At 39.5% G+C, this 25,100-nt stretch overlaps 3 protein-coding genes across 19 annotated transcripts in view; 2 read left to right on the forward strand and 1 right to left on the reverse strand.

Annotated features, from left to right (window-relative positions):
• The window catches only part of LOC122158128 (fibrinogen-like protein 1-like protein), a 22,444-nt gene extending 10,411 nt beyond the window's left edge, over positions 1–12,033 (forward strand). For 10 of the 16 annotated variants that reach the window (XM_042814551.1, XM_042814547.1, XM_042814549.1 and 7 more), the window contains 2 exons: positions 25–725; positions 1,791–3,174. In XM_042814551.1, the coding sequence (XP_042670485.1) occupies positions 25–725 (701 nt within the window). In that variant the 3' untranslated portion in view covers positions 1,791–3,174. Of the gene's footprint in view, positions 1–24; positions 1,626–1,790; positions 4,369–7,570; positions 11,095–11,118 lie in introns of those variants that run through there. The other 6 variants (XR_006168136.1, XR_006168139.1, XR_006168137.1 and 3 more) reach the window with 6 other exon arrangements.
• On the reverse strand, positions 5,903–12,587 carry CHRM5 (cholinergic receptor muscarinic 5). Of its 2 annotated transcripts, XM_042814533.1 has the most exons (3): positions 10,947–12,587; positions 9,454–9,614; positions 5,903–8,626 (listed from the first exon to the last, which is right to left on the reverse strand). In XM_042814533.1, exon 3 carries the CDS (start codon positions 8,550–8,552, stop codon positions 6,966–6,968), a length of 1,587 nt encoding a protein of 528 aa, XP_042670467.1. In that variant the 5' UTR covers positions 8,553–8,626; positions 9,454–9,614; positions 10,947–12,587; the 3' UTR covers positions 5,903–6,965. The 2 variants fall into 2 exon arrangements, with proteins under 2 accessions (XP_042670467.1, XP_042670468.1); XM_042814534.1 differs by having other exon boundaries at positions 9,521–12,587.
• A 521-nt stretch (positions 12,588–13,108) lies between these two features.
• Positions 13,109–25,100, forward strand: part of AVEN (apoptosis and caspase activation inhibitor) — an 86,217-nt gene continuing 74,225 nt past the window's right edge. The window contains exon 1 of the mRNA XM_042814535.1: positions 13,109–13,360. Coding sequence (XP_042670469.1) covers positions 13,109–13,360 — 252 coding nt within the window. The remainder of the gene's footprint in view (positions 13,361–25,100) is intronic.

The raw sequence follows: 25,100 nt of genomic DNA on the forward strand, positions 1-25,100 counted from the left end.
TTTTTTTTTTTTTTTTCTACTTAGACTATCTAAGGGATTGTTTTGAGATTTTTCAGCACTCCAGAGGAAATTCCAGAGATGGTCTTTACGTCATCCAACCAAAAGAAGACCCAATTGTTGTCTCTTGTAACATGCAGGATGGTGGCTGGACAGTAATCCAGCACATTACAGCCAACAGTACTGTCGACTTTGATAGAACGTGGCACGATTACAAGTATGGGTTTGGCTCTGTTCATGACAACCACTGGTTAGGAAATGAATACATGCATCAATTAACTGGCGGCTCTGTGCAATATGTACTTGGAGTTAAACTTGTAGACCTAAATGCTGAAATCAAATGGGGACAGTACGAACCATTCCGTATTGAAGATGAAGAAGCTCAATACCGAATCAGGGTTGGCCTATACAAAGGCAATGCTACTGATGCTCTAACTCTGGACACAGAAGCTTACCTCCACGATAACCAGAAGTTCACCACCAAAGACAGAGACAATGACAATTACTTTCAGAATTGTGCCAAACTAGAACACAATGGTATTCCTGGGGGAGGCTGGTGGTATGATGCATGTGCTGGGGCAAATCTAAACCGTAGGAACGTGATATACTGGCAAAAGGACTGCAACAAGAAGCATTTATGCAAGTTTTCATGGATGATGGTCAAACCTGTTGAACACAGCCCACTGTATGCAACTAACTGTTGTCCATGTCAGAAGGAGGAACTGTAGGTGAGCCATGTATCCTTTAAATGGGACATGGGTTCTTTGTCAAGTGACTGAAGTAAAATCACACTAATTAAATAGTAATTGTGATGAAAAATTTAGCCCCTGCAAGGGGTTTGTGATCACATATTGCCCAGGACTGGACCTAAACCATATAGATATCTACCAATCACAGAAATGAGAAAGATGACCTCTAACAAAAGATTTACACTACCCAATTTATAGTATTTTGGCCGTAGGAGGAGTTAGGTGTGAAATCTGGGAGATATAGCAGATACACATACATACACATGAATTTTAGAAGGTTTTCCTCCAGGATGAATGTTCATCATTAACTGCGCATCTTCACAAATTATGCAGGAAGGAAATTTCAAGGGAAGTACCTATATTTACAAAATGCTTGTCAGAGAGTATTGCGTACCATACGGTAGCATAAAGCCTTTCCTTTTTACCTTTAGTGAAAGATATTTTAATATTTTTACTTGGTAGGAGCCTTATCTCCAAATGCTTCTTTAATGGTTCCATATGTAATGAATTACTCAGAACAGTATTTTCTTCTTTCTTATTAAAGCACCCAGAGCTAATAGCCTCATCAGCTTTCCCACTAAAAGCTACTAGTCCAAGGCCAAGTAAAGGCTACTAGCCCACAGCTCCAATTTTTCCTCTTGTTCCATGAAATACTAAAGCTTTTTTGTTTGTTTGTTTTTTGTTTTTAGTACCATTGTGCGATAAGAACAGTGTTGGCATTACTTTACATGTGCTGGCTTCAATTGTTTTGGTACTCAACCTTGAGCTTACTTAAACAATGTCTTTTTTTCTCGATTGTAACACAAAGAGAAAGCCTTTAAATTCATGATGAATTCATCTATTTTAAAATCATAAATAAAAGCATTTTGGTTTTGGTAACCTTGAAGATCCTGTTTACTTGTACAAATGATGGGGTTACTTAGAATCTTCTATTTCACACTTTTCAATATAATTGAAATAGCTGAATTACTACTTAAGAGTTTTCATTCTTGTATTCTACAAATTGCCAGGATAACAATTAGAATATCTTGTATTTTATTGTAGATTTTCAGTTGCAGAAACTCAGGCAACAGATATTGGCGAAGTTCTGCTTTTTAATTAAAAAATGGGATCCTGTCATTGCCATGAAAATTAATTTAGAGACAAATAAACTGTACTGTGTTTAGAGAAGACCAAGACTGGCATGATTACTTGAGAAATTAATTGGAAAATTGAGAAGTCATGAAAGAAAATTCTATTTTTTACATTGCACTGTAACACTTTCAGAAAAAGATACAGGTAAGTTGTGCAGGTGAGACCAATATAGTGTATATGCATATTTTGCAGCAGGTAATGTTTTGCCTTCAAATTGTGATTAAAAAAAAGAAGTATAATAGAGCAAGAAGTGAATGAATTTATGAACTGAATTGTTGTAATCAAGTCAAATAATGTGGATTCTGCTGCAACTGCATCAGGAGACCTCCAAAGGTTGTAATGAAGATACAAGAAAATTGCTGTCTCCCATAGCTTTTACCCATCAAGTTCCCATCTAGATAGACAGATTCTAACACTACTACCAAAAAACGGCACAAATAATCTTGACATGGAAACATCCAGCTGAAAGCCAGTAGGCTGTATCTGATCCTCAAAGGCAAATAACCTGCTCTGCAGCTCGCTCATCCTGCTTGGAGGGTTTTGGAGGAAAGGACCTGTGGAATACGCTCCATGAACAGTTCAGGCATCACCAGCCCAAATCCAGCTGTCCACTCTCTAGTGTTGGCATTCTCTAGTGTAAACTGGAGTCCTACAGACCTCTGCTGACACTGAATTCCAGTATGGGAATTAGATTAGCATATAGTAATAAATGGTATTAATAGATCTGCGGACAAAAACATGACAAACATTAATAGTTCAAGCACTGACTTTAATGGAAGTCATGGAGTGTGGTATGTTCCATGCTTCTAAATGAAGAATTTGGAAATTGAGGATGAAAATAATTAGGAATATTCCAATCCACTCATCAACACTTCTTTCTTAGAGCTTTCAAAGAGAAGGATGTGTTGTTTTGGAGCTCAGGTTTGGAAGTACATTTCAAATGGAGAAGCCACTGAGTATACAGAAAATGGTAACTCCAGCTCATCTGTTATGAACATCGGAGGAAAGTCATTTGGTTTCCTAATACCCAGGTGACTCCTTCATGTTACTCCTATCTCTATAGAAAGTAAAGAAAATTAATCCCAGAGGTAAATTATGTAATTCTGTTGTTGTTTTTTTTTTTTTACTTTGTTTTCCTAAAGCAAATAATCTAGAGTGAGTAGAAGTGCCTATGTCAGAGTATAATATCACAGAGTAATTTGAGGAAAGTGATGGCCAAATATTCTTATTCAATATGAAGATTTTAGAAATCCCAAACTGTGAAGGGCTGATAGGAAACTGTTTCCTACTAAAGGTAAGGAACTGTTTTTACAAAATTCTATTCAAAATACAGTCTAGTGACAGTCTGCAGGTATTCAATTCTGAGTTTCAAACTGAGTATCTGATTCCATAATAATTGTGTTCTAAGAGAAAACACTATCTTCCAGACTTGCATCAGATTTTTTAATCGTTAAAATGACTTCTGACTTAGGTTTAATATACTTACCACCTCCCAGTGCCTTATTTATTCTTTCAGGTGTATGACTGTCTTAGGGATGTTTGCATTAAGATGTATTAGTTCAATTAATTTGACATAGATCGTGTGTGGAATTTGACAAGGAGGCATTGATACAGATTTCTCAAAATGCTCTGTGTAGGAGATAAAATGATCAGAAATAATTCATTAAATAATTAAAAGTAGAAATTGGGACTTTTGTGAGGCTCGACTCGAAAACTGGAACAGAATACATAGGGGGATAAGGAAGTACAATTAAGGATTTTTGCTTAAGTACATCTCTGCATCTCTGGAATCCTCAAGTACATATAAACCAACGCAGTTCATGCTATGGGTACAACTGGGATGAGGAACAAAACTCCACATACAAAAATACCTTTCAGCAATTAACAGCAATTGTTAATTGAAGTGCATAGAATAATTATACATTAGAACAATTATGATTAGTAACTAAATTATAGAATTAAGTTAATGGAAAAATATTTTACAGGTTCTCGCTGTATTCACTCTTTATCTCTTCATTTCAGCCTTCCCCAGTTCTGTGAACTCTTTCAAGTCTTTATAAAGTATATTTATGTAAAACGAATGGGTTTCTGAGATTCACGGGGAGACTTGCTTACATAAAAAAGGAGAGACAAAAACAATACCTCTGTTTCCTTTGTGGGAAAATTCAATATTCAAAAATATTTAAATGTGCAGGGTCTCTGAAAAGCTTGTTTGGGGATGTGTGTTCATACAACTATATTGATAATACATACATAGATATATAGACAAATATATGCATATGTATGTATAAATAAAGTGCAGTTTAAGAAAAAGTTCTTTTCATAAGTCCGCGACCATAATTAATTAAAGGATCAGTAAAAGGGTCATCAAAAGAGAAATATAGATAATGAGATTGTTTTACATGGCAGAAGCCGCACGACATGTTTAAAGGAGCCTTTATAGAGCTAGAAAACAAAATAAAATTAAGAAACTAAATACTAACTCACACTCTAATGAGTTTTTGTGGTTTCTTTTTTTTTTTTTTTTTTTAAGGGTAAACATCTCACTTAACAATAAAGCGACAAACACCTCTTAATATAATTCCAGGTCTTTACAATGTAACCAGGTTTGGCAGTGTAACGTCTCACACTGTGAAGTGTTAGCAGCATAGTTTGAGCACACGTTTCACAATTAGAGTGAACCAACATTGTTGCATCCATCACCATCTACTCTAATACATTTACTAAGCACAGAGTCCATAAACATTTACACAGTACTCTAGTTCAACAGAAGCCAAAACCAACAAAATATATTCAGTTTAATTTTAGAAGTAGAAGTCAATGCTTTACTTTAGAAACAACATCGCAGGTAGCAGCAATAGTTACTATCTCATGAATTTTGCCTTTAACTACAGCTTATGCCACAGAGGGCATTCATTTGCTAAAAATCAAACACAGTTTACTGAATGTCCAAACCAATGTAGTATAAAGTTACCTACTGTAATAACTGACACGTACGTAGTTACTGCCCACAGAAAAAGCTCTGGTAGTGACAGAGGAAAGTTGATGAAAGGGTCTTTGAAAAGACCAATGCATTCTTTTAATAAGTAGTCATATGCTAATGCACACAAAGTATCAGGCACAGTGTGGTGTGTAAAAGATCAATCAAGTGAACTCCGAGAATGTATTTTTACATTACTACACTGCTAATCTTTCACTGACAGTTTTTCCCTCTGGAGATTGAGGATAAAAAATATTAATTACTTGTACTGTGATTGCTGACATGAAGGATTTATATATCTGCAGGGAAATATGTTGATGATACAGTAATAAATTATATGAATGATTCTGCTGGGAGCAGTGTTATGTTCAGGATGAACTAATGTGATCCCTGAAATATGCAGCTGGGTCTCATCACTGCTGCACTGTCCCCCTAATGTGTATAATAGCTAAAAAAATAAACACTGGCCCAAATTTCTACTTCAGAGCATCCCACCCTGAATTTTGATAGAGGCTAGAACTGAATCTGAACTTTTGAGGTGGACTCAGTGAGGTGTGTGAAATTCTTTCTCTGTTACTCATAAGTATTTGTGTACTTTAAAATTTCACTCCTCATGAATCCTGTCACCACTAGCATATTTTTCTACCACTATGAGCCAGGCACTGTTTCCATTCAGTCAGTGGCTTTGTGCTAAAAGCAGCCCTGCCTTCACATACTTACTTGTCAAGGGTGCACGACTTCTGCCAGTCTAACACAGATACCAGATAGTCACATGAATGTCTTTACCACATTCAAAGCCCTGGCAAACCTCAGCTACTGGACAGGTGATCAGCTCACTGCAGCTGTACCCGGAGTCCCAGGAGCCACAGCCCCAGGTGGGGTTGTCTTCAGCCCCCAGTGTTGCAGCAGACAAAGTTCTGCTGGACTGGGAAACTTCTATTTCCAAACACCTGATGCTGATTAGTATTTGTAAAGATATTTAGAGATAGAAGTGCTATGAAAGCACGAAACTTTTATATAGATAATGGAGAAATACTTACAAAATATTTCTTCTTTCAGAAATACCAATTTTGCCATGGCTTCCAATAATTTTGTGATAGGTAGGTGAATTTGCAGGGCATTGATGCACATTTTTGTGCACTTGCAAGGGGGAGTGCAATAGAGAGACTGCAAGAAGGATTTGACTTATATCCCACACACTGTAAAATAGACAAACTGTGTCCATCCTTATAGTCAGTTCTGGTCAGTACTACTGTCACTACTGCATACATTTAAAATGTATCCTTCTGAGGCATTAGGAAATAAAGAAATACAAATTCATAGATATTTGCTAACTATCACCATGTTTAGATAACACTGACTTGCAGGATGGAACTGAGATGTGCGGGATGTAACTGCAGGATGTGTGAGATGTGGACTGGATCCTCCTTATATGAAATACATTATCTGATTCCTTCCCTGTGAGCCCTTCTTCTGTCTCCCCAAAAAAGACATCTTAAAGTGCAAATTTTCTTAGTATTACATTCACCTGTAGTAAGTGTATTCTTTTGGAATAGTAAGAATCTCCCTAACTCCCTAATCTCCCTAGTATTGATAACAGTATTTCCCTCTTTAAATAGTCCTTATTTCATTCCATAGCATGTGGAAAAGTCTCAAAACAGAAGTAATACGTGTTCCATTGCTTGTTCCATTGAAAAATAAATAGACAATACAGCAGAAAGGAGAAAAGGAACTATAGGAAGAAACAGTTCTGCACTAAGAGGAGACAGGCTGGATAACCTGCCCTGATGACTGGATGATAATCATGTGCTAATTTCTAGAAGTTTATAAGACACACTACAATTTCTCAGGCTGAAAGAAAGGACAAAAGAACCCAAACACAGCAATTTTAATGCAGATCTACTGCGTAATCATGAACACTCTGCCAGCAACCACTGACTTCTTTATCCCGAATACACTACTTTCATGCAAAATATCACTTTTTGCTGACTATTTTTTTTAACACATAGACATATAAAACAACAGCTTTGAAAATACGGAATCAAAAGTCCTTTACTAGACTATGTTAATATCTATTTTTCCATTTATCTCTTATATAGGAGTTGTTATGGCATTCGAGTATTGGCCTGCCAGTACAATTTCTCTTCCACTTTTTTCTTTTTCCACTGGCAGAAAAGTAGCATCTTAAAAGTTTTCCTGAAAGTTTTGTTACAGAGAGCATAACACATGGGATTAACAGTGCTGTTCACATAGCATAGCCAGTATCCAAGGTGCCACAATGTCAGAGGAATGCAGTCCGAGCAGAATGTGGAGATCAAAACCATTATATTGTAGGGAGTCCATGTGATGATAAAAGCCAAAAGAATGGCACTCAAAGTCTGTGCTGCTTTACGTTCTTTTATAAGAACCATCCTTTTCCTTTTGGTGATTTGGTTATTTATATTTGGATCCATGCTTTTGATGGAAGGATCCTTCGACACAGCAGCAGAACAAGGAGTTATTTTTACCTTACGGCAACCATTGTTGGCTTCCTGAGTGCCATCAGCCTTCACCACCAAGCGGAATTTGTAGGCCACACATTTTTTACTTTGTTGGCTGATGGCAGGTGACAAAAAGTATTGCTGGGTCTCAAAATCGTTTTCTTCAGGTTGGTCTTTGACAACAATATCCTTACTTTCCCTTTCATTAAATTCTTCTTCCTTACCTTTAGATGGACTCCTGTATGCAACTTGGAAAACAGGATCAGTGGCAAGTTTGTCCTCTTCTTCTGAAGATGCATAGCTGCTGCAGGTGGTCAGTTGGTCAACCTTAGCCCACTCAGTGCACGTGCTCACTGCCTGGGATGCCTTCACTGTAGCTGATGTACTTCGACTGGATGAAGACCAGGAAGCCTGACATCTCTCCCTTTTGACTAAGTTTTGTTGCTTGCAACTGAAGCAAGACTTCAGGAAAGCTTTTCGAGGCTTTATCGTCTCAAATTCAGCCACAGACTCAGAACCCTGAAGTTCAGCGAGGTCCTTGGTACGTTTCTCAGTCTCTTTGTAGATGCGGCAATATAAAATGGTCATCACTGACACTGGAATGTAAAAAGCAGCAATTGCAGTACCAAAAGTGATAATGGGCTCGTATAAAAACTGTATCTGGCATTCCTCAGGGGGTACTGTTCGTTCACCCACAAAATACTGCCAGCATAATATTACAGGTGCCCATAGAATGAAGGAGATTAGCCAAGCCAGGCCGATCATGATGCCAGCTCTTTTGGGTGTGCGTTTAGCTCTGTATGTCAAAGGCCTTGTGATGGAAAAATATCTGTCAAAGCTGATGACTAGGAGGTTCATGACTGAAGCATTGCTAGCTACGTAATCCAGCGCTAGCCACAGGTCACACGCCAGGCTTCCAAGAGACCAATGGCCTATGAGTATATAAGAGGTATAGAGGTTCATAGAAAATATTCCAATGATGAGGTCTGCACAGGCAAGACTGAGCAAGTAATAGTTGTTAACAGTTTTGAGCTGACTGTTAACCTTGAAGGATATCATTACAAGAACATTTCCCACTATGGTTATTAAGCTTACAATTGCAGTTACAGTGGCAATAGTAATAACTTCCCAGAGGCTGTGCCCTTCTAACTGTTTATGGTTGATGGATGAACTATTTATAACAGTAGAATTGCTGAATAGATTTACTTCCATTCTTTTTCTTGATCAATTGTCATCAGAATCTTAGCACTCTTGCATATTGTTTTCTGTATATCTTTTGGAGGCAGCTGTAAAAATAAAAGGAAAAAAGAGAAAAAGAAAGCAGCTCATTAAATAGCACAGACTTCCATTAGATATACCTTGAAACACTTGCAAAGCAATCCATCAAATTATTTGTGTTCTCTTTCTGTATTGTCATAACTGTTTCTATCATTGTGAACTAAATGAAACACACATGTGTTCTAGGACAATGTACTCATGACATTTCTAAATGCAATCAAAACAACTATTGTTTCATAAGATGTTCAATCACACAAGCTCTTACATTTTTAATACCTTAAGAGGCACTCTACATATTGTTAAAGACAGACATTAAAGTTTTGCAGTGTAATGAGACAGTGAGTCATGGTGTTGTTCCTTACAACACTGTGTAGAAGATACGTCAAAATTTCAGAAATGGTCTCTAGAAAATTTGAGGAAGTCACTGTTTCAGAATCCATCAGCAGAAAAGGAACACAAGGGTACTGAAGATGCATAGGGAGATAGTAACCATGCTGGCACGGTGGCACTGGTAAATGATTAGGTGTTAGAAGTGCTCTGCTGGGGAATTTTTAGAGTTAAGCAAATAGGAAAGGACAAAAAAAAAAAAAGTTTTCAGAAAAATAAGTTTAGCTGAAAAGACTTTTCATTCTAGGAAGGTCTGAGTAAGATAAGGTGTGGAAGTGCTGGAAGGATTGGGTGAGGACAGAAATGAGTAAAATGAAGGGGAGTCATCAATGGATAACCTCAGTGACAAACTGCAACAAAAACAATTTAATACTGTAGACTGCATAAGCAGTAGAAGGAAATGAAACCACTGTTATTATATTAATATATGTATCTCTAATGTCCATACCTTCCTATAGTCTCTCTCATACGGTGTAACTTTTCACTGCTGTTTTCTTGTTTCTGAGAATGCATACCTGAATCAGGCAATTAGCTTCTTTCACAGATCTCTTCTGGTTTTTAGTTATTCCATCACATCTGATGATGTTAATCATTTGTTTGATGCTTACTCTTCGTAGGCCACATAATTTTGGAATAATCAAGTAGATGTTAGGTTTTTAAAGTCAGAAATAGAAAAGGATGTTTAAATTTATCAGCCATCTACTCAGTAAAAAAACAGGTAAGAAGATGATTTTTTTTTTTTTTTGTAACTGATACGGATTCAGCTAAAATTATCATATAGGTCACCAAGTCCAACTTTTAAGTCTTCAGGATACAAAATCTCTCTTTTGTAGTCCTTCCTATCCATTCATACCACTCCTCTTTCATCCTAACTCTTGGAACATTATTTTCTTTGGTCTTTGCAAATGTCTTGCATTAACTGCAAGCTTTCCAGCCTGTAGTTTTCACACATTGTCATCTATTTTAGTGCCCAGTAGCAGGCTCCTGAGTAGATGAATATCAGCTGAATATATAAATGTTTTATAGCCACTTGATGAATTTTCAGAAAATAATCTCAATATTTCCCACTGTCATTTTACTTTATATTTTATTTTATATTTTATTTTTTCCTTCACTTTTGTTATCCAGTGTCTTTTAAGTATCCACAAAAGTATATCAGATTTCTTCTTTAAACATTCCATAAAGACTACCTCTTGTGATGAGATTTGATAACAGTAAGCTTGCTGGTGTACTGAGACCACTGGCTATGACTCTGACTGAAGTGGTGCTTCACCACTTTGTCTCTCTGTCATCTCCTGTCTTATATTTAGACGTCCATAAGTCTGTATCCTGTTTATGCATAATGCATACTGAGTGTAGCTGAACAGGATTTTAGTTAATGTATAGACCTTGTAGCCTAGCAATAAGCACAGTAATTATAACATATGCATGTTGACCATCTGTATGCTTAGCTTCTCTGGCCTCATGAGCCAGCCTAGCAGCCAAGAATAGCAGAAGTGACACAGCAGTCCCAACAAGCCCTAAGTGAGGGAAGAATTTTCATCCTGGTTCTAGACTCTGCAGAAATCTACAAGAGAAAGGAGATGGAGGCCCTTGCTTCTTGCTTTCTTCACAACAGTTCTTATTGGCAGGGCAGCTGACCTCAGACAGCTAAGCTCTAACTTAGTCAACTGAGCTCCTACAAAGGGGATGTGCATTCTGCCCGACAACTAACACAGCTGAAACATTGCCAGTGCTCGTAGCTGTACGGCAAGTGAGATTTCAGAAAAACCTTGAGACAGCCTCAAAAAGGCAGTAAGTATGAATGTCAATCAAGCACACGAATAAACCTCTATTAACTGGCTGCCTTCTACATTAGAATCATAGAATCATAGAATTATTGAGGTTGGAAAAGATTCCAGGATTGTCCAACCCCAACCTATCCCCACCATGCCCACTTACCATGCCTAACACCTGGGGTTCTGCAGCAGGTCAGGAAGATTACAGGAGGCTGAATTTCTTTTTCTTTTTTTTTTCTTTCTTTCTTTCTTTTTTTTTTTTTCTTCCCTAAAATGTGACACCCTTCTCAGAATAGTAGAGAGTAGAAATTGTAATGCTTTGTCTTTTGCCATAGGCAGCAAGTGAGCAAGTGTGCTCCCCAATCCGATCTTTTACCCTCCCTAAAACTGGAAATTAGAAAAGACTTCTGAAGCTGCCCCACGTAGACTGCAGACCACAGAGCAAAAGGAGAAGCAGAACTTCACACACCCTAACACAACTGCTCTTGGACTGAAATGACTTCAGTAGGGAGAACACAGATGATATGGATATACATTGTAATTAATATATAAACAAAAGACAGAAGAGCATTGTGAGGGTAAGCGTCCTCACAAAGAGATCCCTAAATGTATCATTTTGGGGAGCCAAACACAGCTCATCTCTTCACAGTGATCCTCTCTGCCCTTACATGAAAACTTAGCTACTTCTTTTCTTTTTGAAGGCTTTTCACACTTTTCCTTCCAGTCTCGTTTTTCTTCTTTGCGCCAATCTTGCACCAGCACTCTTATATTCACCTACTATCTTTTTTGAATACATTTTGCTTTCTCCAGTGCTGTTCTTCATGCTTGGTATGAGTTCCCTATAATCAATGACACAAACTTAGCCATTATCACCAAATAAATCACTCTCACTATCATCATGTTTTCTCCCTCATGGACTGTTTTGCTGACGGCTATGAAAACTGACAGTACCTAAGCAACTCTCATGCAAAGATCTCCTGACATTTTGACCATTTGGATAGCTTCTCATACTGCATCCTCTTGTGCCTCATAGTTCTCTGTTAACACATTATAGTGTTACACATTAAGTGTTACACATTATAGTGTTACCTTTTGTTCTTTATTTTTCTGTAACTCGGAGCAACAGTCTATGAATGAGACTTCAGTGTGCTATGGTAACATAATTTATGTTAACTGTCTATCACAACAGATTATAATAATAGGGAGATCAGAATTAAATTACAAAATCAAAACGCACATGTACAATACCACGGCTTTGCTATGTGCCTCAAAATTATTGACGCATGAACTTCACACTTGTGAGTTGTCATGAATTTGTTATTTGTTGCCAAATATTTCTGATTTTTTTTTTTTTTTTTTTTTTTTGAGCTAGCTGTAAGTACTAATTACTGCGAGATGTTAAATCTGTACATATAGTCAGCTCACAGCTATCTGCAGGCAGATTGTTCATGTCACAGATGAATTGTGCCACAGATGCAGTCACAGCTTGGGTTTAATGGGGTTTATTAGCTCTAGCTCAGTGCTGGGCCTGCTAGGCTGGTGTTGGCTGCACATGGAATTGCTCCAGTGTCTTAGTGACGTGCTTGCTGCTGATGCATCCCCCCTACTAAATGTATTTGCTTGCATGCAGTACTGAAACCATGTGAATGTTACTGGTTTGCAGTGCATTAAGGCCTAGCAGCAGTCTTTGCTATGGGCAGCAGTAGTGCAGAGATATATAACCCATGATTTCACAGTGTGGGTTTTCTGGCAGCACTGCGCTGTGAGGATTACTGGGTTTAAAAACCCCGTCAAAACAGGTATTTTAACACGTATTTCCAAATGACAGTTTGCACGGGAAAAGCAGTGCAGTAACTGTGGGATGGGGGCTCGGTAAACCTCCCTAGCATGGCACGTGGACTCTAGCTCAGGCACAGCAGAGCAAACAGCCTCGCTCGGAGGGACTCGGGAGTCCCTGCCCGTGCGCGTGCAGGAACGCCTGACAGACTTTACTTTGCACGGGCTTGCCCGCAACTAGATGTCCGCCAGGGGTTGGTTCCTTTTTTTCCCTCACACGGTGCAGAAACGAACCTCACACAGCTGTAACATCATTGTTTTCTAAACATTACAACGCACTGTTTTGGCACAGACCCGGTCGGGCGCACTGACGTGGCTCGCGCGAGCCGCACCGCCGCGAGCAGGGCAGCAGCCGGGGCCGCCGCCGTGCGGCGCCGCCATTTCCCGCTCTCGCCCTCACGGCCGGCCTCTTTCCGGGAGGAGGCGGGGACCGGCGCGGCACGGACCGTCCCGGCCGCAGGCGGCGCGGGTGAAGGGCGCGGCCCGGCCATGCAGCCGGAACGGGGCGGCAGCCGGCCCCGGAGGGAAGGTGGCCGGCACGGCCGGAGACGGCCCGGCGGCGCAGATAAGGCGGCCGAGTCGGCGACCGAAAGCGGCAGCGCGGACGGCCACGGCCGAGGAGGAACCGGGGGCCGCGGGAGAGGCGGCGCTCACGGACACCGAGGAGGCGGAGGCCGCGGGAAGCGAGAGGCTCGGGGCCGCGGGGCAGCGCCGCCACCGGCCGCGCGCGAGCACCGACGGGTAAGGAGGAGGTGGAGGAGAGCCCGCCCTCCGTGGTACGGGAGCGGGCAGAGGCGGAGCCGAGCGTGGCGGGGCCCGGCGCGGGGCGAGTGGCGGCGCTGCGGTCTCTCGCTGCTGTTCGCGCGTTGCAGGGCGGTGGTTTTCTGGCCGAAACCATTTACGGTTTTGTGCTGGGAAATACGCGTCTCTTTTGAAGAGTCTAAGAGTGCAATTAGAGATGAGGTATTGCTGAGTATTTTTGGCACAGGTGGTTACAATGAGTGCGTGCCCGCCCCACCTGCGCGGAACTCGCGAGAACGTGGGGACGGCTTGCAGAGTAGGTACCCGAGTCATGGGAACACGCGTTTGTCACGAGGCGCAGTCACTGGCCCGTGCTTGAGCTAAACATTATGGCTTTTAACAGGTTAAAAATAACGCAAACGTGTCTGCCAGTACCACAATCACACCTTCAGTTTGCTATGGAGATGTTAAAATATTTTATACAGCCCACCACGGTATGAGATCAATGCTATCCCTTCAAAAGCAATTTCCATTAACAACAGCACTTTCTAATTCGGGGTTGAGTGATCTGGCACTACTCCCTCCGTTTGGGTTGCCTTGCTTCCTTTGGTTTTATAGCAACATAGAAATACTGACTGTCCCAGGACTGACAAAAAAGGTGCAGTCACAGCCTGGCAGGTTGGTGCTGGCAACAGGTGGGGCTGTCCTGGGGTTACAGAGTAGCTGCTGTGTCACACTGACTGTATTCTCTTTTGTGGAATTGTGGTTTCCACTGGCCAGTGTTTTGTGTGCATTAGAACACCCGTGGTTGCTGTTGATTTTCAAAAACTGTAAGATACTTGTTCATTTTGTCACTGCATGTATATTTTAACACTCATTTTTAGAACAAAAACACAGCTGTATTGATGCTGTCACCTAGAGTAGGGTTGATAGTTTCCCTTGTATGCAGTATAAGTCTCTGAGTACATGCTGAAGCATGCAGACAAATTTGAGTTCTGTATGTGTGCTCTCATGCACCACAGAGGCGTGTGTAGGGTTTCAGCACCTGTATTAGCTGAGAAAACTGCCATGGGTTGATTTTCTTTGCATTGCTCAACTGTTTCTTACTAGCTTAAAGCATGTCTGTAACTGTGTTCTCTTCCGTATCGTCTCCATGCACCATAAACGATGCACTCAGTCAGGGAATCAAACATATGTATGCTTTTTTTTTCTACTTTTTTTTTATTTTAATCTGGATTATTAATTGAAATATTTTAGGAAACAGTTGAAATACCTTCTTTTTAGACAGTTTATAATATGTTTTGCCTGAACACTGACTGATATCCTCTTCATCTTAGCTGAGTGTAGTGACTTCATCTGTTTGTCTTAGGCCAAGGCTAGTATGAGTTGTGTGTTTAAAAGTGAAGCCAAACTGAGGGGTTTCCTAGAACTCCACTAATCAGAGTTAAAGCATAATGGTTTTCCTACTCTGGAGGCTTCTGGTCTTAAGTCCTGTGTGCTCTCAGCACATCTGTTGCAGGTCTTGCATTTGTCACATGCTCCTAGCAATCTAGCCACAGTGCTAACACCTGGCAGCCTGCACCTGGGGATGTCTAGTGTTTAAGCCAAGCTAAATGTGTACTGCTTGGAAACAAGGTCTTTCACCTAGCTCTTTTTTTTCTTTTTTCTTTTTTTTCCAACTGTGTGTTCATTTCAGTCTGGTGAATGCTTGGCTGTGTTTTCTGAATGGGTTCAGATCTGACCTGGCAAGAAGTTATCTCCTTTATTTCTGGCTCTCAGTCTTCAGTCTGTTCTGCAAGGCCGCTCGCTTTACCAGCTCAGAGAGAGGGAGCTGGGCCCATTGTAAGTTGTTTATGTGAGAGGGGGCTCTACTTGTTTTAAGCAGTGTAGATTATGTACCTGGAGAGCCAGACAGTAATACTGGGAATGTGAATGGTTTGCCATCTCTTTTTTTTTCTGACTGCATGATGGAAAGCCTGCGTCTTCTCTGGAAAACCTCCTTTCTTTTATTTCAGATGAGCCTTCAAGTTCCTTGGAGAAAGGAGATGAAGGACACTAATTTTCTAGTTTGGGATTTCCTTGGGCAATTGCAGCCCTTTTGCTTTCCAGGGTAGAACTTGTGAAGTATTACTCTGCATTTCTCACACTGCTGGTCTCACTTGAACATTTTGGAGAAATTTACCTACTAAATTAGGATTCTTCTAGCATTATATAATTATAATTTAGATGATCTAGTTTTATTTCCTGAAAATAATTGTTGTTTAGATTCATAATTATAGCTTATATGTTTTATAATTTTTTTTTAAAATTTTTTAGTTTTTTAAATTCATTGTTTGTTCAGAAACTATTGCTGCTAACCCTGATACAGAAGTGATTTTTTTGATTGCTAAAGCTTTAGTTGCCTGAGATCTTTTTTGTTTATTGTCAACTTCAAATTGCATGAAAGTAACTGGATTTGGATTTGTTGAGCCTGAAGAACAGTAAAATGCTAGTAAATTAGAGGTGAATGGACTTAGTAAAGCGTTGCAAGAGCATTACTAACACTGTACTTCATTTGAGAACTTGGAAATGCCTGGCACTTTTTACAGTGAGCAAGAAATTGGCATTAAACCGCACCATGTTTTGGCAGCAATGTTCTTTAGTAATTTGCATTCATTTAAAACTAAAATTCATCTTCAAAGTTTGTGTTTCCACTGTTTTAACTTAATGGTCCCTAGGACAGTTTGTGAAGCTGCCAGAGGCTGTGGCACATCCTGCCTAGGCTGGTTTGTTGACCTGTATGGCAGGGAGCAGAAAGCACAAAGGTGGTTGGATGCTAGCTTTTTTTTTTTTTTTTTTTTTTTTTTCTTGTGGGCCAGTGAAGGCTGGACACCACTTCATATGTTTGTACACTACTGTGAGTGTGCTGTAATTCTTTTAGTAACGGGTGCTACTTTCCAATTCTGCCAAGATCCATTATTTTCTCAGTCAATTCTTCCCTTCTCCTCTGGGTGATAATGTAGAAGGAGATCGGGATGCTCTTGGTTATAAATCATAGACTGCTCTTCCAGTAGATTCATCTGTGGATCAGCACCTTAAAAGTGTTGATTTCTGTCAGCCGTTAAGACAGTAGCTTTCTGAACAGCTTTAAGGAACAGCTTGGTTCTTCAAAGAATGTTCTGCTTCTCTCGAGCATGAGATTGGTCTGAGAACTGGGAGGAAAAGTTCTTTTATTCCTTGGGAGGAGGAAAAAGAATCTTGTACTTCTCAGAACTAACATGTATTGTGATTTAACTGGCTTCACTGCTGAAGGTTTTGAATCCTTGTTTCAAAAATAGTATTAATTTGAAGTCTGATTATGACCAGCTGGTTCACCACATGGCACATTTCTTTGAAGATCTGTCAGCTTGAGTAACTTTCTGTTGCTCATCTGCTTTAACTTATCTAATTTATGTTAAATATATAGAACACACTTGCAATTATTCATTTTTAGTATTGTGAAAATGCTCGAAGTAAAAAATTCCGTTGAAAATGCTCCGATGTTATCTCCTTCTATCCTAACCCTCTAATGTGGTTAGCATTCATATGTTTCTTTTTTTAATGTCCTGTCAGAAACTTTGAGTAGTGCTGTCTATAAAATATAGTCTGTTTAAAAAAAAAAATGAAACTAAAATCATAGATATTATAGTCAGCATTATTTTGATGGTCCTTTACCATTCCTTCTGAGGGCTGTTTAAGAAAGCTTTCTTCCGTCCTTTAGTTTAATGTTCATCAAATTTGTGATGTACAAAACATTCTTACAAATCTCTGTTCAAAATTATTCATTGCATGTGCATGCAGTGGTTCAGGTTTAGTTCACTGTTCTTTTGGTATTGGTTACACGTGACAGATGAATATGTTGCTTTTGTTGCATTCTTTCTTACCTTGTGCATTCATTCTTAATTTCAAGATGATACGATCATATTTGTTGATTTTGTTTTTAAATTGTCTAAAATAACATCTAAATTATCAGAATCAGATGATTTTGCTCTTAATTAGTATGTGCTAAACATTTACAGTCTAAGCAATTGCAAAAAGCAATCTGTTCACAGGCAGCTGCACAGTAACAAAAGCTAGGATTTGTTGAATATGTTGATTTATTTTAGAGCACTGTAACACATCCTGTGTGTGTAGGAACAGAAATAGATATCCAGATCTTGAGTGCAGTGCATCTTTTGATGCTTTGTCAACGTTCTCAAAAGCAACTGGAAAAACAACTCGCTTATTTAGATCAGTGTGTATCAGTTTGTGAGCTGTACTTAATTACTAAGCAGGTACAAAGACTTTCCATTCTTAGCAGCTTCTCTGGTTGACGAGGCATGAAGAAGCACTGACTGATTGCCCTGGGGTGTGGTTTACTTCATTTGCAGTGTAGCGATTTAGATTAAGCCTCTCCATGGCTGTGTGAACAAGTGGTTGGAAACTTCATTACTCTTCAAGTGTCAAATTGGCGTTTGTTAAATATGATCCTGCAAGGTCTCATAGATCTCTGCAACCTCCTGAGGATTAGAAGCACAGAGAGAGGTGCTGGGCACTTCTCCCTGCTGTCTAGTGACAGGATGCATGGGAATGGCACAGCTGCCAAATGGGAGGTTCAGGCTGGGCATCAGGAAGAATGTCTTTACTGTGAGGGAGGTCAGATGCTGCAACAGGCTTCCAAGCAAGGTGGCTGATGCCCCATGCCTGACAATTCTCAAGATGTGTTTGGATTAATGCCCTAACAATATGCTTTAGCTTTTGGTTAGGCCTGAGGTGCTCAGGCAGTTGAACCAGATGATCTTTGTAAGTCCCTTTCCAATTGAACTATTCTATTTCTATTCTATTCTATTTCTGCATGACCCAGGAGGGAAGCTGGAAGGATCTAGTTCTTTTTTTCAGTCTGGCAAAGAAGATATTTTGGGAAAGCATGGATTAGCAGTGTTCCATTAAGCAGGAAGGTTGCTGCATACAAATCAGAAACAAGATGTTTTAGGCAAGACAAGAAGAAAGACATATTCATAGGAAGGTCTAATTTGGGCATTGGGAATTAGAACGATGACCAAAAAGATAGATACAATGTTAAATACATTTTCTAGGAAGTATATGGAAAAAAAATATTGTTTTAAGAATATGGTGAGAGTTACAGAGCCTGCTCAACTGCTGTGCAACTGCTTATCACATCCCCTTTCTTTTCCCTCTCTTCTTGTTTTTTCTTTGTGGGTTTTTTTTTTTTTTTTTTTTTTCCTTCCAAGCTGTCTGCATTGGAAGAAAAGAAATGCTCTTTATCCAGCCAGAATTAGTTTATTCTGTACAGTTGCTAGACAGTGGAGAAACTTGCTTTTCAGAGAGCCAGGGAAAGCACGGTGGTAACCATCCGTGATTGCTATGGTTTAATGGGATTGTTATTCTTTCTTTCTGTTTTACCAACGTTCCTTTTGATTTTAACTCAAAACACTTGTACTGAAAACTTTGAATTAAATAGGTTACCGTGTGGCAACCTGCTGCGGCTTCACGGCTGACATCTTTTTGTGTACCTTGATGATACTGAGCTCTATTCTATGGTTCTGACGGCTGTGCCTGTTTTTCTGCCCCACTATTAACAACTACTGTTCCACTTTTCTTCCTGAGGTCTTTGAGGTAACAACTGGATACATTTAAAACAGGTTGTCCTGAAGCTTTGTAAGCCTCATATTTTGTTATGTGAAAGACAGTTGTGAATCACATCATTGTTTAAATTCAGTTGTCACACATAACGGAGTGGACGTTGCTTAGAGGAAAGGCAAAATGGGAACAGCTTGAACGCCGGAGAAGCTCTCCCAGGAGCCCGCCGTCGCGTTTAGCTGAAGCATCAGCATTTAAGGAAAGGCGAGGCTGCAGGTTTCAGGAGCCATGTTGGCGCTGACGCGCTGTGGGGCCGCGGGGGAGCGCGTAGCTGCCGCCTGGCGGGGAGCAGGGAGGAAGGCTGCGGGCGGGAGCCGCGCGCCGGGTGAGTCGTTAGAGCTCAGCGTCGGGCAGAGCTCTGGAGAGAGCTGCGTGCGCCACGGCCGCCAGTGTCGGTTCTGAGCTAAAGGCGCTGCGAATGTCCCCAGAGAGCATCGCAGAGGGTTTTGTACGCAGACATCCAGTGGGAGATCGTAGGTGTTTATGCTGACAGGATCAGCGAATTTGCAGAGGCGATGAAATTTGATGAAAACATAGTTCCCTAGTGTTCCAGCTCGTCTGAGTAACGTTTGTTGCAATGCAATTTGTAGAAGAGCAGACCTCGCTGCTGCTGCTTTCTCTCACAAGCGACTGGGGAGTTTTGAGAGAACTGTGATGGGTTTGCAGCCATTCCAATGGTGCTGCAGGGCCCTGTAGCAAGCAGCAGGATTCACTGTATCTTAACGGAACAAAAAGAATTACTAATGGTTGATTTAGTGGTAGTTTTAAAAACTCATAACATGTACAGAGGAACATTTCTTACTGGTTTTCATAATCAGAAGAATTTCAGACCTATGTGATTCTATAATAAGGCATACAGGGAGGGTCTTTTTTCCATTGTTTTCTTTCATGTATGCCATCCCTCTGTATATTAACGCATGTGGTTTTTCATTCCTCTTGTTATTTTTAAGGTAATCCTTTAACTCTTTGGCAGGTGAATGTAATAATACATTCTGCCAGTAAAACCAGTGATTCTGCTGGAATGTGTGAGAACCTTGCTTAAAGGTTCTGTTTCTATTCTTGCTTCATTTTCCCCCGAGGAAAACTGCACAGTGCAGTCTATAACAAATCTCTCCTTAACCCTGGAATATCAAAGGTGTTTGATGTGCCTAGAGCAGAGTGATGATTCTGGGCCACAGCATTTCCTAGGCTATTGCTTTGTCACTAGTAACTAAATTGGCTTTTTTTCTTCTACATTTTCAGGCATAGTCTATTCTGTCTGCTTTGCCTACTTCACTGGCTTACATTCTTGATTTGTAGAAGTAGGTGGCATAGCTATGGAAGCAACAGAAGCTCCAGTAGTCCTTAATTCTTTTCCTTCCGCTTCAGCCTTCAGTTAGCAAGAGTGTTAATTATTGTCCCAGAGCGATGTGTAAAATTTATTTATGAAGAGAAAATTGAAAAAAACCCAAATTATTGCCAATAAGAAAAGCTTCAGTGTTTTTGGCTTGACTCCTTAGTATTTAATTTTTTGCTAATTGGATACATAAACATTAATGAATTAATGACTTACTGTCAAGATTTATTATTATTATTATTATTTTTTGTAAAATTTTTTTTGCCTTGTAGGATACACTGAGTATTGGTGGGCTTGGAGTGTTTTCCCTCCTGGTGGAGCCGAAGTTGAAGTTGTTGACCAGTTGTCTGTGTAGCTGAGCACTGTCTGGAGCTCCCCAGTTGCAAATTAGACATAGGGTTGTCCTGCAGTACTCTATGTATGCAAAGTACGTCTAGAACTGGCGAACAGTGTAAACTGTGTTGCAAGTAGAAATGTGATATATGCCATAGAAATTCCTGCAACCGTGGATCCCAACAAGTATATCCCAGTCCTTTCCCTTTTTGCTAATTTGGTGTGCATGAATTTTCAGCAAGTTCTACATGATTCTTAGAGCTTCTTGGCAGTGGAGTTGCCTGAAGGATCAGGATGCTCTACTTTTCAGAATTATACTGTACAAACCAGTGCAAAATAAAATTACAATTTTATTTTATTTTAAATAAAATTTTATATAAAATATAAATATATATTTATATATATATTTATACATTTATATTTTATATAAAATAAAATTTTAAATAAAATTCTTGTTTTTATCCATAAGGACTTCTAGGACCTTGGACAGTGGTTCTTCATTACTTTATGTCGTGTTGTCTGCTGGAGGTAGAGAAGCTAAAGGTTATATTTGGGTGACCAATTGATTTGAATTACTTATAAAACAAAAAAAAAATAAGGTGAGAGAATTTTTAATTTATTATTATTGTTTGCTATTAAGTCAGTAAGACAGCTTCTAAAATCACACTTCAAACCCAGACCTTTTTCTAGTGCACTTCATGAATGTTTTTTCCTTTTACTGGGGCCTTATTCCAATAATGTAAAGCTGTCTCTCTGCCATAGCTAATTCTGTCTCTAGCTAACCCAGAGTGATGGGTTCCAGTATCTAATATTTATGAAGCAGTCTTTAAGATTTCATCAATCTTTCAAAAATTCTCATCCTGTGCAATAAAGACTGAAAGCTTTTTTCTTCATGCTACCTGTTCTCCCAGTTGCCCTTTCAGCTAATTAAGCTTTTCTTTAGCTTTGGAAGATCTCTCTAAAGGTCACCAATAGAGCAAATCAGTGAAGAGGATTACTCTTTGCAGTTTCCTTTCATGAAAAATCCTCTCTCGAGGTTCTTCCTTCCTTAGTCTGAAATAAAAAAGAGTTAGCTTTTTCCTTCTTCTGTTGAAAACACTTGAAAAAAATAGTTTATAAATTGGTATCTGACTGAAAGAGATATGATGGCTAGGTAGGGAAGTAACTTGCTTTGCTTTATGAGGAAGCAATATTTAAAAAATCACAGATGGCCCACTACAGCTACTGGAATAGATAAGTACAGATACAAAAAGATGGTGGAAAAAAAAAAAAGCGTATGATTTCAACTCCTGGACATGCTTTTGGAAAAAAAAAAAAAAGTTTTTTTTAACTTACTCTGTCATGTATATCACAAAATGATAGCATGGATTTAATATTTGGAGACACTGTTTAATGTGGTTAATACAGTTTAAAAGTCAGAAGGTGCAGTGGACAGAATAGCAATTTTTTTTTTTTTTTGTCTTTATGTTTCAGTATGTAAGTTTTAACAAACAAACAACAAAACAACATAAAAGCCAAAGGATCTGCAAATTCCTGTACTGATTTGCCTAAGCTGTCTGCCAAGAATTGCAATGAAGTGACTTCTACAAATGCTTGTTTTCTCTTGAAAAATTGGAAAGGGAAAAAATCTTATCTAAGTTATGTGCTACCCTGAAGGAGGGAGTATAATGAAAAGCAGTTTAATTATTGTCATTGAGACAGCAAAGCAGGTTGGTGCACTTATCAATAGCTGTTTATTTTCTTGCTTTATTACTTTCTTTGTTAGCCACTGCAAAATGCTGTTTGAAGCAGAAAAAATGTCTCTTAATGAAGTAATGCAGTATTTTTAGCCGTTTGTCCAAATACCTGGCAAAATCATCCCTGTATCTGCCAGTTTACATTGGATACAGCTTGCTTGTGAGATTGTGGAACTGATACCGCTGATGCTTATTTGTGAAAAGGCAGTTGGTGGACACACAGAGTCTGTTTTAGATGTGAAGAGAACATGATAGAAATGTTTGAATCTGCTGTGAATAATGAAGTGAGGGATTTGAAGAATGTGGAGAAGAGGAAAAAGTTGATATTGCAGTTTATTGCCTGCTAAGTTTCAAATACCGAGTGCAGTCAGGTTTTTTTGCTTCCCATGTAAGTGACCTACTGTTGGACTTTAAATACTTTGATCTGCATTTCCATCAAGTCTCTATTTTTTTTTTCCTTGCAGCTTCCTTGCAGTTTACGCAGTAACGTAATGCTGTCATAAAGACAGAGCAGGAGTGAAAGAAAGAATGATGCTAATAGCTTTTTTGGTTTTTTTTGTTGTTGTTTGGGTGCCTGCATGGTGTGTGCACTACAGCTTAATTGCTCCTGCAAGGGTTGTTCCCTTGCTGTGCAAAGCAGAGTACTTGTGAGGAAACAGATCAGGTCACTTCTTTCAGGGTGTGTCCTGGCAGTGTATTCTTGTGAGATGAGAGAGACTTCAGCTTGAATGCTCATGAATGAATTGAATTGCCCACTTTCTGGGCCAAATACTGTAGTTCTGCAGTATCTGAATAAATGTGGATTATATTTATGGACACAGTCCCTTTGGGATGCTGTGTTTGGCACATCCCTCTAGCCCTAATCCACATTTATTCTCAGACTCTGAGGGCAAACAGTGCTGTTTTCTAGTGAGTGTGTTTGCGATCAGCTGAATGTAAGTTTCTAGTTCTTTCAAAAGCTGTATGGTGGTGATGTAGTTTGGTGATCTTGATCAATTCTTGTGCTTCTGTTGCCTACATTGGGCAATTGCTTTAATACCTAGTGTATGTCACCATTTGTGGTATAAAACTGTTTCTGACTTAATTGGATCACTGACAGAAGCCCTAAGCATACTGATCATGAATTCTGCAGTTCTCTTTTGGCATCTGGAGGACATGCTGCTCTGAAGTTACATGATCAACTACACTGTAAGCTGTATCACTTGCAGAGCTTCAGATGAGCTGGGATGGTGCTCCAATGTCTTTGATTAGGAGAAGCATCGTTGAGATAAGTTATCAGACATAGAATATGTTTTGAATTATAATGCCTATAGATTCATTGTGAGCCTCTGTCTCTTGAAGGCAACCATACCACAGATCAGCCATGCGTCAGTGACTTGCTGTGTTAAGGGACAGCATATTGTGTGGTGCCTGAGGGGACCCCAGCAGTTCAGTTCCTTGCTTCTGCTGAGTTGGTGCTAGGGGAGGGTGTATAAACAATGAATATTAAGATGTTATAATAATGAAATAAACAAGAGAGTTTGGCAAAGCAGATTATGATAACAAAAAGAGGAATAGATAGAAAGCTTACCCGTATCCTAGGCTCACTTACAAAACTCCAGCAGAGCAGATCTCCAGAAGAGATCCTTCCCCACTGGCAGCCAGCTCTTAAATAGGTCTAGGAGAGGTGCAGCCAGGCTCCACCCCTTCCAGCAGCACAGGTGAATTGCCTTCAGCTGTGCTCCTCTGGCTGACTCATGGCTCGCCTCAGGTGATCAATCAGAGGTTCAGGCCGTGACTCAGCAGTTCCTATACGGAGGGCCTCGCATTGACTTGTACAAGGATGATTGATAGCGGGGGGAGTTTGTGGCTGCTTGTTTTGCACAGGGTGAGTGTCAGTGAAATCCTGCCTATATTATAAAGCAGGGATTTCAATCTCTGTGTTTGGAAATGTACTCTTGATGAATTACCTTTTTGCTCATGTCTACTTTTCTTGTATCCCTACACTCAATGTGTGATTTGCAGACGTCTCTAAAACTAGAATAGTGGAAAACTGGGCTTCTTCAGTGATCAGCCCATGAGTTTCTCCCATCATTGGGAAGATGGAGGAGAAAAAGGGCTTTGATGTCTGTTTATCCAATGTGTAGTTAAAACTCTTCCCTCTCTTCCCCCGCTAATTTCAAATGTCTAAAGAAATAAATTAATTTTAGTATCAGTCTCAGGAATATTGTTTAAGAACTGGGAGTTGACAGTAGTCTTTCTGATGCACCGCTCTTGTAACATGTTTTGTCTAATGTGACTCAATTCTTTTTTTAGTTAGTGTTACTCAGAATTGTTTCTTTAGTGATTTATTTATTTATTTATTTTTAATACAACTTGCAAATCTTTTGCTTGGTTAATATTTTTAATATAATTTATTTATTTTTTGTTGATATGCTTTGTGGCTGCTTATTGGTCCTGAAAATCATTTGGTTTTGTTACCCTTTTCTGGAAATATTCCCCACTGAGGATATTTCTTACTGACGGACAGCTGCTTTGTTGCCACTCCATAAATGTGCGAATGTAGCTGAATTTCAAAAATGTGTGATGGCGAGTCTGCCAGCTGCTTGATAGGAGGGTAGTAGAAATCTGACATTTTTCAGAAGCACACGAAATTATGAGTGGAAAATGGCAGCATGTTAGCAATGACAGATGAGAA

This window comes from Centrocercus urophasianus, unplaced genomic scaffold, assembly GCF_019232065.1.
Source record: "Centrocercus urophasianus isolate 14NV4802_14NV808 unplaced genomic scaffold, USGS_Curo_1.0 seq_14, whole genome shotgun sequence".
NCBI classification, from domain to species: Eukaryota; Metazoa; Chordata; class Aves; order Galliformes; family Phasianidae; genus Centrocercus; species Centrocercus urophasianus.